General features: G+C 42.4%; 1 protein-coding gene across 1 annotated transcript in view; it reads left to right on the plus strand.

Annotated features, from left to right (window-relative positions):
- Window positions 1–9,098, plus strand: part of BIRC7 (baculoviral IAP repeat containing 7) — a 16,141-nt gene extending 7,043 nt beyond the window's left edge. The window contains exons 2-8 of the mRNA XM_029087525.1: window positions 2,532–3,060; window positions 5,200–5,299; window positions 5,982–6,063; window positions 6,165–6,210; window positions 7,177–7,395; window positions 8,345–8,416; window positions 8,896–9,098. Of these exons, the coding sequence (XP_028943358.1) occupies window positions 2,541–3,060; window positions 5,200–5,299; window positions 5,982–6,063; window positions 6,165–6,210; window positions 7,177–7,395; window positions 8,345–8,416; window positions 8,896–9,098 (1,242 nt within the window). The 5' untranslated portion in view covers window positions 2,532–2,540. The remainder of the gene's footprint in view (window positions 1–2,531; window positions 3,061–5,199; window positions 5,300–5,981; window positions 6,064–6,164; window positions 6,211–7,176; window positions 7,396–8,344; window positions 8,417–8,895) is intronic.
- The last annotated feature ends 5,644 nt before the right edge of the window (window positions 9,099–14,742 follow it).

The raw sequence follows: 14,742 nt of genomic DNA on the forward strand, positions 1-14,742 counted from the left end.
CTTTCCCTGGTGACTCCCACTTTTAAAGATGAAATTGGGACTGTTTGGCCAATAGAGAATTTCAGCACAAAACCAACCAATCGGAGAAAATGAAGCATTAGAAATAAGCTGTGTCAGGTGGGGTCACTTACCCCTTGGAAGAGCTTCTTCTTTGAGACAGATCTATCTGTTGCCTACAAGAGAAGAGGGAGGTTTGAAGCTTGTAGAGTTGGGAGAGTTCTTGGGAGTGTTTTGGGGTTTTTTTTAGCATATTGCAGGTAGTGGATTGTGGGAGAATATTGGCTTTTAGTGGTGTTCTAACTATTTAAAACATCAGTTTAGTTTGGAGAGCCTTGTTAACCAAGTTAATGGATCTTCTGCAGAACTTCTATATGTTTTTAATGCAGGTAAGCCCTAATGAGTTTCTTCCTAAACAAAAGGTAAATATATTTGTTCTTGTATGTTTCACCTCTTATTTTAAGAAGAGTTTGATTCAGCTGCTAAGCTTCTGGATGGAAAAACTCATTTTCTTTCTTTGTGTTTTGCTGTGAAGCTTGCTTTGTTGTGTATTTCCAAAGTGGAAGTAGGCTGAGATAACTCAGTCACCTTCTTGGTGGAAAAGAGTATTTGTCAGAGTTCATGAGCTTTCTTGTTAAGGCCCAAGATGAGAGCCACACTGATATTGTGGAGCTGTGCCTGATGAGCAAGTCTCTTTGATCTGAGAGGAAAATCTGCTGTGCAGGCTGAAAAATTGCACGTCCCTAAGTTTGCTTAGCTTGCAAATTCTCCTGCGTATCAGTGACTAATGGCTTTTTTCTTTCTATATGGATTTTTCTTTATACTAGCGACATAGTTCTTGAGTAACTACTTTATTGTATTAAATAAAGAACAGTTCTAAACCAAACTTGGAGCTTTCTTTTCCTACAACTCTTGTTTCTGTGTTTATGATTAGAGAAGAAAACTCTAGTTGCTAATCAACTTTCTCTTCCTTCTCACCTTTTACTATGAGAGGCACATGGTTGAGCCAGCTTGCTTTTGCTTGTAAAAACTCACTAAATGTGTCTTACCTATGAAGGATGGATTTATTAGCTCTGGCTACAGGTCTTGCAACTAAAATGACCTGTAAATTGTTGGGGTTTTTGTTTTGTTTTGTTTTTTTTTTCCTAAATGTGCTGCAGCACTTAAACTAAGAGGAATAGTAGTTCAGAGATGCTGCTGGCCTGGGTGCCTCTTAATGGTCTCTGTGACTGGGTTTACTGCAGAGTAGCTGCTACACAGGAGGTCTCCACCTAATTGTTTTTTCCAGAGTGCCTATTCAGAAGTGCACTGCAGTAATTATCTATTAGCTTAATAAAGTTCTGTACCAGCTTTGAAACACCATATCTTTTTAGGTTAGTGTATGTACATATATATTTCTTTTTTCTTTCTAATTTAATATTTGCCTGTGTGATATTTTGTGTCTGTGTGCTTATGATGCTTAGCTCTGATAACCAGTAGATAGTTAGCACTTCCTTGGGACAAACTGACCTGGTGAGTTAGGTGGGGAAAGGATTTTCAGGGTACTTTAATTAAAAAAATGGGTTTGATTGCACCTACCACTTAGTCACATGTGCAGTTACTTCACTCCAAAGGAATTATTTTGGAGTGATTAGTTAAATTGATCCTGATTCTTAGTTGTGTAACTGTGTGACCTTTTGAAAGTGTATTTGCCAGCCACATAGAAAGTATTAGAAGTGGTAGGTGAGTTGTAATTTAGCTTACTCAGGCAGGGAAGGGCTGTTACCTTAAGCAGGATGAGGGCTTGGATAATCAGCCACTCAGTAATTTAGTTTCACTCTTCTTGCACAGCACCACCACAGCCAGAAAATGTCTTATTTTTGATTTAAGGACACTGCCCTATAGAAACCAGAGCTAATTATTTTAGATTGTGTCCTGCAGTATTTCTTTTTTATAGAGATATTTCTAGATATTCACTGTTAATTAGCATAATAAGGTTATGAAAAAAAATCTAGTGATGTGTTGTGTAGTGTTTGGCTGTAAACTGAACGTGAAGACACTATTTATTTGGATGTGGCTGTTTTCTCCTCTGTTATGGCATGCCTTCCTAAATCTGTTTTTAAGGGAAGGGAGGGGAAAAAAAAGCAGAGTCTTTTTAATGTTAATTTAAAAGCTGAGCAAAATGACTGGAGTTTGATCACACAGATCAGGTGCCAAAAGCTGGGTTGGCTCAGCGAGGGAGGCAGCACAGGTTTTGCCCTCCCCCTCTACTATTTATTCTCACAAGCATCTCCCCTGTAAATTGGCAGAGGTAGCTCAGAAAGTGCTGGTCTCTTCCCTTCAGACACTAGTGAGGACTCAGCAAAAGTTCAACAGCAAAGTACAGAAGCACCAGATCTCTGTTTGGGCTGCAATTCCAAATTGAGCTCAGCTTTGTCAAGACCAGGAGCTTTCCGGAATATGCATGGGAATGAGGAACAAATAACGCAGGGGGAGTGCTGCCTGACGCTGGGGATCCAGCTGACTGCTCTGGGTTGTCTCATCCTCTCTTTCAGAACGAGAACATGGGGGACATGACACCAGCAGAGGAGACGGAGCTAAGGGCTGCTCGTTGCCAGTTGTTTGAATCCAGCATGAGGAATGAAGCAAGAAGACTGAGGACTTTTTGGCAATGGCCAGGCACCTCACCTGTGTCTGCCCGAGATTTGGTCAAGGCTGGCTTTTTCTTTGTGGGTCCAAGAGATGAAGTTCAGTGTTTCTGCTGTGGTGGTGTCCTGAAGGACTGGAGACCTGGTGACTCCCCGATAGCAGAGCACCTGAAGTACTTCCCTTCCTGTAAATTCATTTGTGGTGAGGATGTTGGGAACCAAGAGATGCTTCCTCTTCAGGAAATCTTTGACACTGTGGATGGGCAGTTCCTCAGCCTCTTGCAGGGGATAGACAGTGAGGAGACAGCCCTGCCTAATGAACCAGAATACCCAGAGATGGTGACAGAGGAGATGAGACTGTCTACATTTCAGAACTGGCCACAATATACTGACATGCATCCCGAGGAACTGGCTAGAGCAGGATTCTTTTACACAGGTGGGTACTGTGGGGAAATGTTCTAAACTCTTCAAATCAACTTTAGAAGGTGTCACTATGTTTTATTGCTTGTACAAATACTTGTAAGTATGTGTAGTGTAGTTAGAAACCCCATCCTTTCTTCAGCCTCTACCCTTTCACTTGCTGCTTGTGCAGAAGTCATTTTTACATTAACTCCTGTTTGGGTGCTGAGGGGTCTGCTGGTAAATCAATTCTCTTACCAGCAGGAGTAAAAAAAGTGACATGTTTTAAACAGATCTTTTATTGGCAGAAAAGTGTATGCTTTAAGATGCATTGAGCCTATTTATTGCTTGCACTTCTAAAAGGACTTGAGGCACTTACCTGGCATGTTGTGTTTTGTATAAACTCTGTCTTGCACTGAAGCCTGAGTGAAACCTATAGTTGGCCCATTTGGCTGTCACTGTGGCTTGTTGCTGTAAGGACCCTGGACTTGGAATACAGAAATAAGTTTCAGTTGTTTTTTTTGTTTGTTTTGAGGAAAACAGGCAATATTTGTCATTATATGCAGGTTATTATCAATATAGCATCATTCTTTCCCCTGATAAGGCTTTTGCTGGTTAGATAACAGATTTGAATAAATACTCCTCCCTGGATGGACCAGGCAGTGGAAATAATTACAGTATGTTAATGCTTGACTGTAATTAAATGTTGGGGGGACCATTCTGTTTTTTGGAAGTTAATAATGTAGTGATATTTCTGTGTGTTACAAATGTGACTTTTTTTTTCTGTATGAAGGAATCTGTCTTGTATTTGCACATCAGAGATGTGAAAGGAATTGGCAGGCAGGGTCCATAAATTAAAGGTCCCTTAGCAGAAACAAACACATGCAACCTGAATGCATCGTGCTCTCACTGTTGAAGTAAAATTGAATTGCCCCTTTCTCCACTTATTTAAATACTATTCGTTGGTAAAGATGGGAATGGGGGGGAAAAAAAACAGCCTTAAAAGTTGTGATAAGTGGAAAAATCTGAGATGCAACATGGTGAATGACGTGCACGTAGGAAAGTCTGTCTGAATAACTGACCATCTGTTCCTTTAGCTTGACTTAGAGGAAGCAACCGGTTAGTTTGCTAGCATGGCCCTTTGCTTTGTCAAGATTTCCAGTCAAACTGCATAACCTGGATCACGCTATAAATCCAGATAATACTGAGAATCTGTACCTGTCTAGTTGGAGCACAGCAGCATGGGCTAAACAGCATGCATGCCTAAATGGAAGAGTGTTGTAGATGTGTTGGTTTACCTGCTGCTTTGGTCTCTTCATGAATTTTTAAGGCACACAGAAGAGCAGCATGGCCAGGAACACAGCATGAACTATAAAGCTGTGTCTGCAGCTACAAACCTGTGTGCTTTGTGTTAGGTGTGATTTATCACTTACAGATCAGCTGTTTAAGAGCCCAGCACAGAGACTGACTTTAGGGACTCATTAGGCAGCAGCAGTCTGACATGGCTGTCCCCTGTGGTCACTTGAGCTGGAGACCTCTGGAGCTGAACACTCAAACAGTGCTCTAATAGGAGAGTGTTTGGAAGATTGTGTCTGAGACCCAAACTCACTGACAGCCTTCACTGACGTGGTTTCATTGCCTTTAGAGCAGGGCATTTGTCAAACTGTGTTTGGCTTTAATTTTTTCCCCTGTCACTTCTTTGAAGAGAAGCACAGTAGCAGGATGGATAACCTGGGATCATATTGTGCCAAATTCTTCCACCTATGAGATGGAAGTTGTGTACATCATCTGACTGTGCCTGCTGCTGGTTATGGCAGATCGTGGTTAGGAAACAAAGTGTGTTTATAGGTATAATTAATGACTGCTTTACTCTAAATGCAGGCAAGAGGGAGTTGGATAGGTACGTGCACACATGGGAGCTGTGGTGCTCACATGCATGCTGCTGTTAGCTTGTGACCCAGTTCTGGAATTGTCTCAACCAGACACAGCTCTGGGAGTTCAAAATCTCATCGATTTCCTGCCCCTATACAACTTCCACAGCATTGGTAAATTGTGCTCCTCTGTTCTGTCCAGTAGCCTGTGTTTTGTGCTGAAAATCTCTCCCTGGGTTCTCATCTGGGGCTAGTAGACTGTCCAGTGTCTCAGATGTCAAATAATCTCCTGATATCTTTTTCAGGACAAGGTGATGTAGTGAGGTGTTTCTACTGTGATGGTGGTGTGAGGAACTGGTCGTTCGGAGATGATCCTTGGAGGGAACATGCCAAATGGTACCCAGGGTAAGTCAGTCTTGCTTGACAAGTGTCCTTTGTAGCAAGACCACAAGATATGCCATGCATTCTGCACTGGTTTCTTCTTTCATAAGATAGAAGTACCCTCAGTTGGGAGACAAATGAGTCACAAGTGTACTGGTAAGAAGTGTTCCTTCCAGGCTCTCTTATAAGCTTAGTTCTAGATTTTTCTATCCAGCTTGAGCTGGTGAAGAGCTAGTCAGGTATGTTCAATCATGTTTAACTGCATAAACCATTGCAATAGTCTGTAACCTTCTGGAAGTCTCTGAAATATCAGGAGAAAGATCCTGAATCCTCAAGGTCAAAGTTGCACAGGAAGAGACCAAAGAAATAAAGATGTTGTGAACCTTGTTTTCCTGTAGCAGTTCTTGTGTTTTTCTGTGAACTGGTCTATTATCACATTTTCTGTTATCTATTCCAAAGGATGTGCAACTGAGCTCATCTTGGGCCAAACATGAAGACTGGATTAAGAGGGGGGGAATATGAGCCTCTTATTGTTGCCCTTCATGTAAGGAGGGGGGGGGAAAGACCATGAAACTCCCTCTTCTTTAATGAATATAGCAGTTTGCTTATAACCCAATAGCACCCTTTGCTTCTAAAATTCAAACTACTACTGTTAGTTTCACTTGAGAGATCCCCTACTGATGTATTTAAATCTTTCTGCTTATAGGTGTGAATTTTTATTGCGGTCGAAAGGGAGAGAATTTGTTAGCAGTGTTCAGGAGTCCTTTTCTAGCACCCTGCTATCTCCAGTGAGTCATCAATATTTTGTGTCTAGTGGGTGGGGGTTTGGTAGATAAGGGGAGTTTTGAACACATGCTTCTCTTTTGTGACTGTTTTCTGACATTTTCAGAGAGATTCCTGGAGTCGAACTGAACAAGATTCTTCTACTTCCCAAGGTCAGTGCTATAGTTACACGGTGTTTTATCTTCTGTTGAAAGGGGTGTAGTCCTGTCTTCCACCCCAGCTACTGTGCACTCTGTAGATGTGGTGTTTGAGAGATGTTTTGTTATTCTAGAAGCTGTTTCACTTTATTTTTAGGAAATGTTCTCTAGCACAAGAAGCAAAACTGCTTGTTCTTGTGAGACCTCTTAAGACCAGAGTCATCTAGCTAGTCTGGATAATTGTGTGGCTTTTGGGTGCTTGCCTAACTTTGCTTTGACTTGTCCATGCTCTTGGTGGTGTTGTCTGTTTGTAGAGTCTTTCAGATTACAGCATTTTAAACGTGATAGGAGATGAGAGAACACCTGGGGAGTCTAGTTGTTCATGGAAGTGTTCATCCTGGGGATCTATTCCCATTCATTGGTTGCTCCTGGAAGTTTAAGTAGGTGAAATTTGGCTCCTGTAACTGTAGAAAACTGTCTTTACTCATTCTTTGGAAAAGCATATCTGATAGGATGAGCTTAAGAGACTGAAGCCTTTGAATGGGCTGCCAGCTGAATTTCCCACTTCCATTTTTACTGAGGAATGGTTGAGCTAGGTTATGAAGTAGGAGAGACTTCAGTTGGGATGTTCCACTTGATCTTCATGAAAGCAGTATTGAGACTTCTGTTCTGGGATGTGAAAACAAAGATAAAGATGTGGGACTGGGGCCAAACATGGGAGACTTTCTTCACTGGTACAGTAGAAGAAAATATCCAAAGTTAGTTTCTTGGCTTTTATGAAATTGCTTTTGACTTTCTTGTGAATTATGATTGGAAGTAAAAACTGTAAATCTGGATGTTGATCTAGCTATAGAGATAGCTTGAGGAATGTTCTAGACATATGTATAAAATGTCATTTTCTATATAGCAGCTTCAGGGATTGGCATACTTTTTGCCCAGAGTTCTGCCTTTTTGGTAAAGTATCTGCTCACTGCTTTACAGATCTTCTGAGGAACTGGGAATTGCAGGCTCTTCCTTCTCTGGAGCAGTTTACCATAGTACAGAATGTCCTGCAGATGGGCTTTGACCCCACCTGGGTAGCTAACCTGATAGAGAATAAATACATGCTGACTGGGACTTTCTACCTTTCTGAGTCAGAACTGATTTCTGATCTGCTTCAGCCAGACTGGGAAGAGAGCAGCAGTGCAGAGGAGAGCAGAGGTACGCCTGACTCACACACCCACCTTCTTGGTGCACATTTAACCTCTTATTCACTTCACCTTGAGCACTGTTGTGAGTGTCTTGCGGGTCTGCCTTCTCTCTTCCTAGGCTGGATTTAAGAGTAGTTCTGTACCCAAGCCTGCCTTTCTTTGAGAACCTCAAGAATGAGATTCTTATTTAAAGAAACCTGAAGGAGCTGTGGTGACTGGGGTATCAGTTACTATATCTGCCTCCGATGAGCTGTGGTGTAGGTATCCTCAACATTTTCTGCTGCTCTTAGACCTGCAGTAGCAAACAGCTGCATGATGTGGAGGCTCTTGCATAAGCTCACATCTGATGCAGTTGTCTGAAGCGAAGCTTCTAAGATGGATGAGTACTCCAAGCCTATTTAAAATGGAATCAATGACTTGATCAGAAATAGCCATTTTTCTTGTTTGTTTGGATAATGTATATTCTCCTTATCTACGTCTGTCTCTGTTAAATGTTTTATGGAGTTTGTTTGCCAAGTGAAGTTTATTTGAAGATGCAGTTCCACACAGGCTTTCTCTGGTATCAAGCCTGACTTCCTAACCTCTTTTCTCCACATCATGATCTGCCATTTCTTTAGCTAAGGCAAAGAAACCCCAACAAACCCAAGTGTGATTAAATAGTAGCACAGGAACAGGAATGAGCAGCTGATGGCTCCTGATATCTGATAGATAAACCAGCTTTGCTGAGGAGACGATGTGATGTGGACGTGTCTTGGTAGGGAGGTGAACATACGTGGTGGCTAAGGCACCACAGAGAACATCAGCTTCACCAGGCTGAGTGTGTGAAGCTAACAGAGGAGTGAAGTGGTGTTTAACCTAAGGCTACTGAAATAAAAGAACCTTCATCTTTTTCAACAGTGTTGGCTGAAGAGGGAGGAAGGGGGTAGCATGTAATGCCATCTTCTTTCCTGGTTATCCAGATGCTGCTCAGAGAGAGACCGAAACATCAAGTTCAAGAGAAGAAATGGGATCTGTGCAACAGAAGGAATCAGGTGTGCTGGGCTGACAGTGGTGGTGAAACTGAGCCTGGGCATAACTGGGATGGTTTTTATAGTAATAGTGTCAGTGGTCATTGTATTCCTTAATTTTTTCAGTCCTGAAGGGGAATGTGTGCTGGCTTGACCCTTTTACAGGAATTAGAATTCCTCTGGGAAGCAGACATGCAAAAAATCTGATTTACAGGGATAATTTACATTTTACAGTAAAAACATGTTAATCTGCTGTCCCTGCTCAGTCCAGCATCTGCAGATAAGATGAATCCTGTGTACATAAGCCAGAGTCACCAATAGCTGTAGTGTTTCAGCTTAAATTAAACTTGCCTGAGAGGTACCTTGGCCATCTGCAGAGTCAGTCTCTGAACAAAATGATGAGTGAGTTGTAGTGTGACTTCCTAAGATGCCAGGACTGGTGTTCTGAAGATGTTACAATACTCACAGTTTGGGCTTTTTTTTTCCTTTCTCTTTTTGTAAAGATGAGTCTGAGGTGAACACGGAAGAACAACTGCGACGCCTGCAAGAGGAAAGGATGTGCAAAGTGTGCATGGACAGAGATGTGTCTGTGGTCTTTGTTCCTTGTGGCCATCTGGTAGCTTGTGGAGAATGTGCCCTCAATTTGAGATTGTGTCCTATCTGCAGAGCAGTCATCCGGGGAAGTGTGAGGACTTTCATGTCCTGAACCATCATATGCCTAAGGGGAAAGATAAGTCTGTGCAATGCATTTATGACACAGCCCAGGAAGGAAAGAAGTAAATAGTTCAAATGCTGCTGGAGCAATCTTAGTTGCAGGGTAGCTCAGCCTAAGTGTAAAACTTACTCAAGGTGCCTCCTCTGCACAGTGTTTCTAGTAAGAGCTGCTGGTTTGCTGGACTCTTGCTGATCCCCCTGTGTAGGACAGCTCCAGAAAAACTCTGCTGCTTTCTTTTTGTCCTCCAAAAAGAAGCTTTTGTTGACAGAGATTCCCCTTCTCCCATTTTTGCGTTCTCAAATGACTCCCTGCTCTGTGGTGAAGTCAGGGGCTGGTTTCAGCAGACTGGCTCTGGTTCTCTTTCTGGGATTTATCGGTTGTTTAGAGACAATTCTGCTGGGGTTGGTGCTTCCTTCAGTAAGTCTGAGTCAACACGGGAATATTTTTATACCAACCATGTTCTGTGGAGACTCGAACGCTCAGCAGTGATGTATTGTGGGGGAGGGAGAATCTAACTCTTTCTTCCCAGCTCTTTGCTGTCTCTTTTTTTTTTCTCCCATGTGTTGAATTTTCCATAACTGATGGAATGTTTCAGTAATACTCAAATCTATGTAATGAAGCAAAAACCTGGCTTGTGTCAACTCTCCAACCTCTTGACTCTCAGCTGCCCTCCCTAGACAGAAGGTGAAAGGCTCTGATGGTCAGGGCCACTAGATGATCTCATGGAAGCTTCTTGCAGAGCTTCTTTTCTGGCTGTTGGGTATTTTCCTAGAAGATAACGATGGAAAGTTGCCATTTTAGGACTTGTATTTGCTGGCAAAACTGCTGATTCTTATTTTAAATGGAACACTTGAGCATGGAGCCCTAAAGCCAGTGTTGTCAATACCAGAGCTTGGTACCTGCAGGGGAAAGGAAACGTGTTTTTAAAATGACCTGTTCTTTTTTTCACTGAATAAAAAGTTTTTCTGTTTATCTTACAGAGGTCCAAGTATCTGATTCTTGTACCTGACCTTACTGGGGGACAGGGTGTGGGGATGGCCTGAGATATTAGAGCAGCAGCAGGTTGGAGATCACTTGAACTTTTTGTCCTTCAGTGCTACAGGGGCAGGAGAGAAGCAGCAACTGTTCTTGGCATCCATTTGCTTCCTGTTGGGATTCACAAGCCAGTTGGTGGGTCCTTCAGAGTCTCCTGATGGCAAAAGCAGAGGTGAGGCTGCAGGAGGAGAAGGACCTGATCTGTAAAGCTGGGGAAGTGGGGGGGAGAATTCTCCAGTGGAACTTGAGGCAGAATTTTGGTATCTCTGTCAAACAAACCTTTGGCTGTGACCTGTTGATGTTTATCTATGACCTTTTGATGTCTTTGACCTTGACTTTTGATCCTTGGCCTTTTGACCTTGACCTTTTGGCCTTTTGACCTTTCAGCCTTGACCTATGTGACCTTTTGCCCTTGTCCTGTGACCTCAGTGTGTGTGGTGTCCTACACTGCAGTGGCAGAAGCTGCAGCACAGGGTGCCCAAGCAGAGGAGAGCGGATGCTGGCAGCAGGGCTGGAGGCACAGGGGGTCAGGGGGACCATGCGCCTGGTTCTTCTCACCAAGGGGTTTCTCTCAGTGTGAGTCTCTCCAGGTCTGTCCCTGGGTCACCTCTTGACCTTGGGGTGATCTTTGGGGTGACCTTTTGACCTTTGGGTGATTTTAAGAGTAGGTCCAGCAGAAGCTATCAGAGTCTGAGGGATGAATGGTTCTGCTAATGAGAATGGGAGGAGCTCATTAAGGGTAGAATATGACCTTTGGTCACTTATCTTCGTTTCTTTTTTGTCAGACTGATTTTTTTTTTTATTATAATTTATATCAGTCATTGATACAAAATCTTACAGGCTCACCCAGGCCTCCACTTCACTTCTACCAGGAGATGCTTCACTCCTTGTATTTACCATAACGTAGGGTGGTGGTTCTGGAGCTCCTTGGTCACCACACTTGTATATATTTAATTTCTCTTTACCAGTGTAAGTGACAATCCAGAGACATGCCATTACGTGCATGGTTTGATGCTCAGTCTCTTTTTAGAGCCTTGGCAAGTGCTTTTGATCAATTTTCTTAGTAAATGTGGCATCGAGGCTTGGACAGTTTGAGATGTAGTGTTAAAATGTGCAGCCCTCAAAATAATTCTGAGTTCCTTCTGACTTCATATTACCATCGAGAAGAATTCCTTCCTGATGCAATTAGTGAAGTGTTTCATCTGCTCAAAGCTGAAACTACGTGTTCTCCACCAGCTGTGCTGAGGTTTGGCTGCGTTCAAACAAGGCTCAGCAAGAACGCTGGTGCCTGTTGGACAACACTTCTCTCTGAGGAGAAGAAATTGTATTTAAGCCAAAAAGTGTGAAGTCAATGTTTTCTGATGAGGAAAGGGAAAACTCATTTCAAAAGCCCTGTAGAAATTAAGTCTTTAAAGGAAAAATCTTCTTGACTAGAAGAGCTCTGTTCTTCCATTCCTTTTGACCTTTAGGTGTGACCTTTTAACCATTTGACCTTGACCTGTTACCTTTTGACCTTTAGGGGTGACCTTTTGACTATTTGACCTCAACCTGTGATGTTTTGAGAGCTGTGACCTCTTGACCTTTTGACCTCAACCTGTGAAGTTTCAACCTCTGTGACCTTTTGAAGGAACTGGCTGGCCCCTTCCCTGAGCTGAACACCATGGATGGTGGATGAGTGCTCTTTCTCTGCTTGACATATAAGATGCTGGCAGATGTAGCTAACAAAACTGACCTGGTTTTGGTTTTGTTTGTTTGTTTTTAATTAATTAATTGCTGCAGCTCATTAATACAATTTAATTACACTTATATCCCCCCTTTTCATCAGCCCATTCCCTCCCCTCAAAATTATCCTGTCACAAAAAAAACCCAACCAACCCAACCCTTCCATCAGGATGTTGCCAGGCCTGTGCCTGGAATAAGCGTGGCTGCTCGGTGAAGAAGGCAGGTTCAAAAATGTCCATGATCCATGAAGAACTTGGCATTTTCCAGTGTCCTGCAGCAGGCTGAAGCTGTGGATATGGCTACACCAGTGTTAATTTAATGTAGCTGGGCAAACCCAGAGTAAGTTACAGCTGCTTTGTGGATGTCTTGGCATGTTGAAATGGAGCTAAGCTCCAGGCTCAGTGAAGATTTGGTGGTTTTACTAAGTTTTTTAGCTGTTCAGCATTCTAGGATTTAGGTCACAGAACACTGAAATCCAGGACAAATGCCTACTGCTAAGGTGCTGACTGTGGCTAGAGAACATAGGGTGAGGAAGGGTGTCCTGGATGGGTTGGGGGGAAGAAAGGAAGAGCTCTCATCTATAGCTTTTTTTCCTTTAAAAAAAAAAAAAGCCTAAAGAACTCAAAAGTAAGTAGCCCCCACCTCGTTCTATGCAGGCAGGGAGGAGATGAAGCTGTGTTAGGGGTTTTAGGCTCTTCTCAGAACCAGGGAAAGAAGAAGGAGAAGAAACTAACTACAGAACATAGGAAAGGTGTCCCAAGGTGTTAGGCAGTGCTTCCTCCTGGGTGGATCCGTGGTGCAAGGAAGCTGCTCCGATTTCAGCTGTAGCTTGAGAGAGGCTCTTGGTGAACTTGTTCTGCCTGAGTTCTTCAGGCCTGTGCTATTTATTGGCTAATACCACCAGCCTGTGGTAGGAATGGTTCCTCAGGGCACTTGGAGAATTAAAAACTGACCGTGTGGCCATTCTTCAGTGTACATTCATTGCATTTGAAAAGACAGGGAACAAAAATAAAATAAAATTAAAAAAATGGAATGGAGTTCACCATCCTGCATTTCCTCTGACAAAGATCCAGGCCACAGGGGATTGTTTCCTGCAGCACCTTTGGTGGAGTGCAAGGTTTATCCATCCTCTGGCTCCTCTTTATTTACGCAGGCCTGTACAGGGAGGGGAAAAAGTGAAGGCAGAGCATCAGTGTGGAGCAAGTACTAAGTTGCTTATTTCAGATAACAGAAATGGTGTGGACACAATGAGGACAAGATTGGTTGTGTGTGGTGGGGTTTTTTTTTTTCTCCTGTCCTTGGTTGTTTAAATATGATTAACTACAGATGAAGAACATGATCAAGAGCTCAGAGGTAATGTGGTTAAGTAGTCTTCAAGTCTGGAAAGAATGTTATGTAGGTACCAGACCTGAATATACTGCAGTTAAAACTAAGGAATAGATATGAGCCAAAGTGTTAGATCTATGTAACCTCAGCAGTTGGAGCTGCGTAAAATTTGGTTAGGAATTTTAAAAGCCAGGAATAATCTCTAGAATAAAGAAGCTTCTTGAAATTGCGATGATGTGCTTTTTGTGTAGGTGCAGCAGTAAAGGCAGCTCTACTCTCGTAGCCAGCAGTAAAGATGAGTGAATGTTTTCAAGTGAAACATCACCTCTTCAACATGTGCCTTCAGGCTGATCAAAACAGTTTGCAAATTCATGTTGATATTCAGCAAATTGTTTGTTTGGGGAAAAGTCTACCTAGAAAGAAAAGCAGAAGCATTTGGTTTCCTGTTTTTTCTCTCCCGAAAACAAAGTGGGGTTTTGTTTGTTTGTTTTCTGTTGAAGTAAAAGTTTCCTTTATAAAGTATTCTGGTCATTAAACAAAGTTTGGAGGTAAGTAAAAGTTTCCTTTATAAAGTATAAGGAATTATACTTTATTTGACTAATTATATGGTCAATAATAATGACCATAAGTATTCTGGTCATTAAACAAAGTTTGGAGGGGGTGGGAGGAAAACCATCCTAAAGGAGTTCCCCATCTGCAGGGTTTCAGTCTGGATTTTGATTTTTTTTCTTTCTTTTAATTGAAGAATGTTGTTTGTGTACTTGTACCTATCAGTTGCCAGTTAATCTACTGAAGAACCTACTTTGAACCTAAAAGTGGATGACCCTTACATGGAGTCTAGTTCTTTAATGTTGCTAACAGACAGACTGCCCCACAAAAGAATTGATTAGGGAGCATTAAAGTGAGCAACAACCAAACAAAACAACCCAACTAGAGCCTCAGATCCTTCAATTAACCAATACCTCCTGTTGCTGCCCTGTCAATACTGAAGTCTACATCTGATAAAAGTCACACCCTCTGTTACCCTATGGCCCTTCATTTCAGTGAAATCCAGCTGCACATCCAAAATCAAATTAAAAGTTCTTAAGTCATTAATGTAATGTAGCACTTGGGGTGCAAGATCACAGGGAGTGTTATGGACAGGAGCCTGACAACTGTAAAATTCACTGCTTGGCCTTATAAATACAGTATTAAAAGGTATGGAGAGCTATTGCTCATCTCTCTACCTCTTAAATAAACAGAGGCTACCTCCTGGCCTCCAGTGGCTTCTTGGTTTAGCACTAAATCATGTACAAACTCATGCTTGGAGACTATACTGCTTTATAATTGAGATTGCACAGTGCTTCTTTCTGAAACAAGTTCAGAGAATGATGTTAAAAGGCTGGATGGATGGGGATGTGGCAGGTAGGAAGTGCTGACAAATGATGGAGATGATCTGGGCTTCCTCCTGCCTTGGCAGGTATTGAAGGGTACTTGGAGATAAGGCCTTTAGTCAGAAACTTCAGAGCTGTCTTGGTTAATTAACCCTTCCACAGGTATCAGTGCAGGAATG

Source organism: Antrostomus carolinensis, unplaced genomic scaffold (genome assembly GCF_000700745.2).
Source record: "Antrostomus carolinensis isolate BGI_N321 unplaced genomic scaffold, ASM70074v2 scaffold5521, whole genome shotgun sequence".
Taxonomy (NCBI): Eukaryota; Metazoa; Chordata; class Aves; order Caprimulgiformes; family Caprimulgidae; genus Antrostomus; species Antrostomus carolinensis.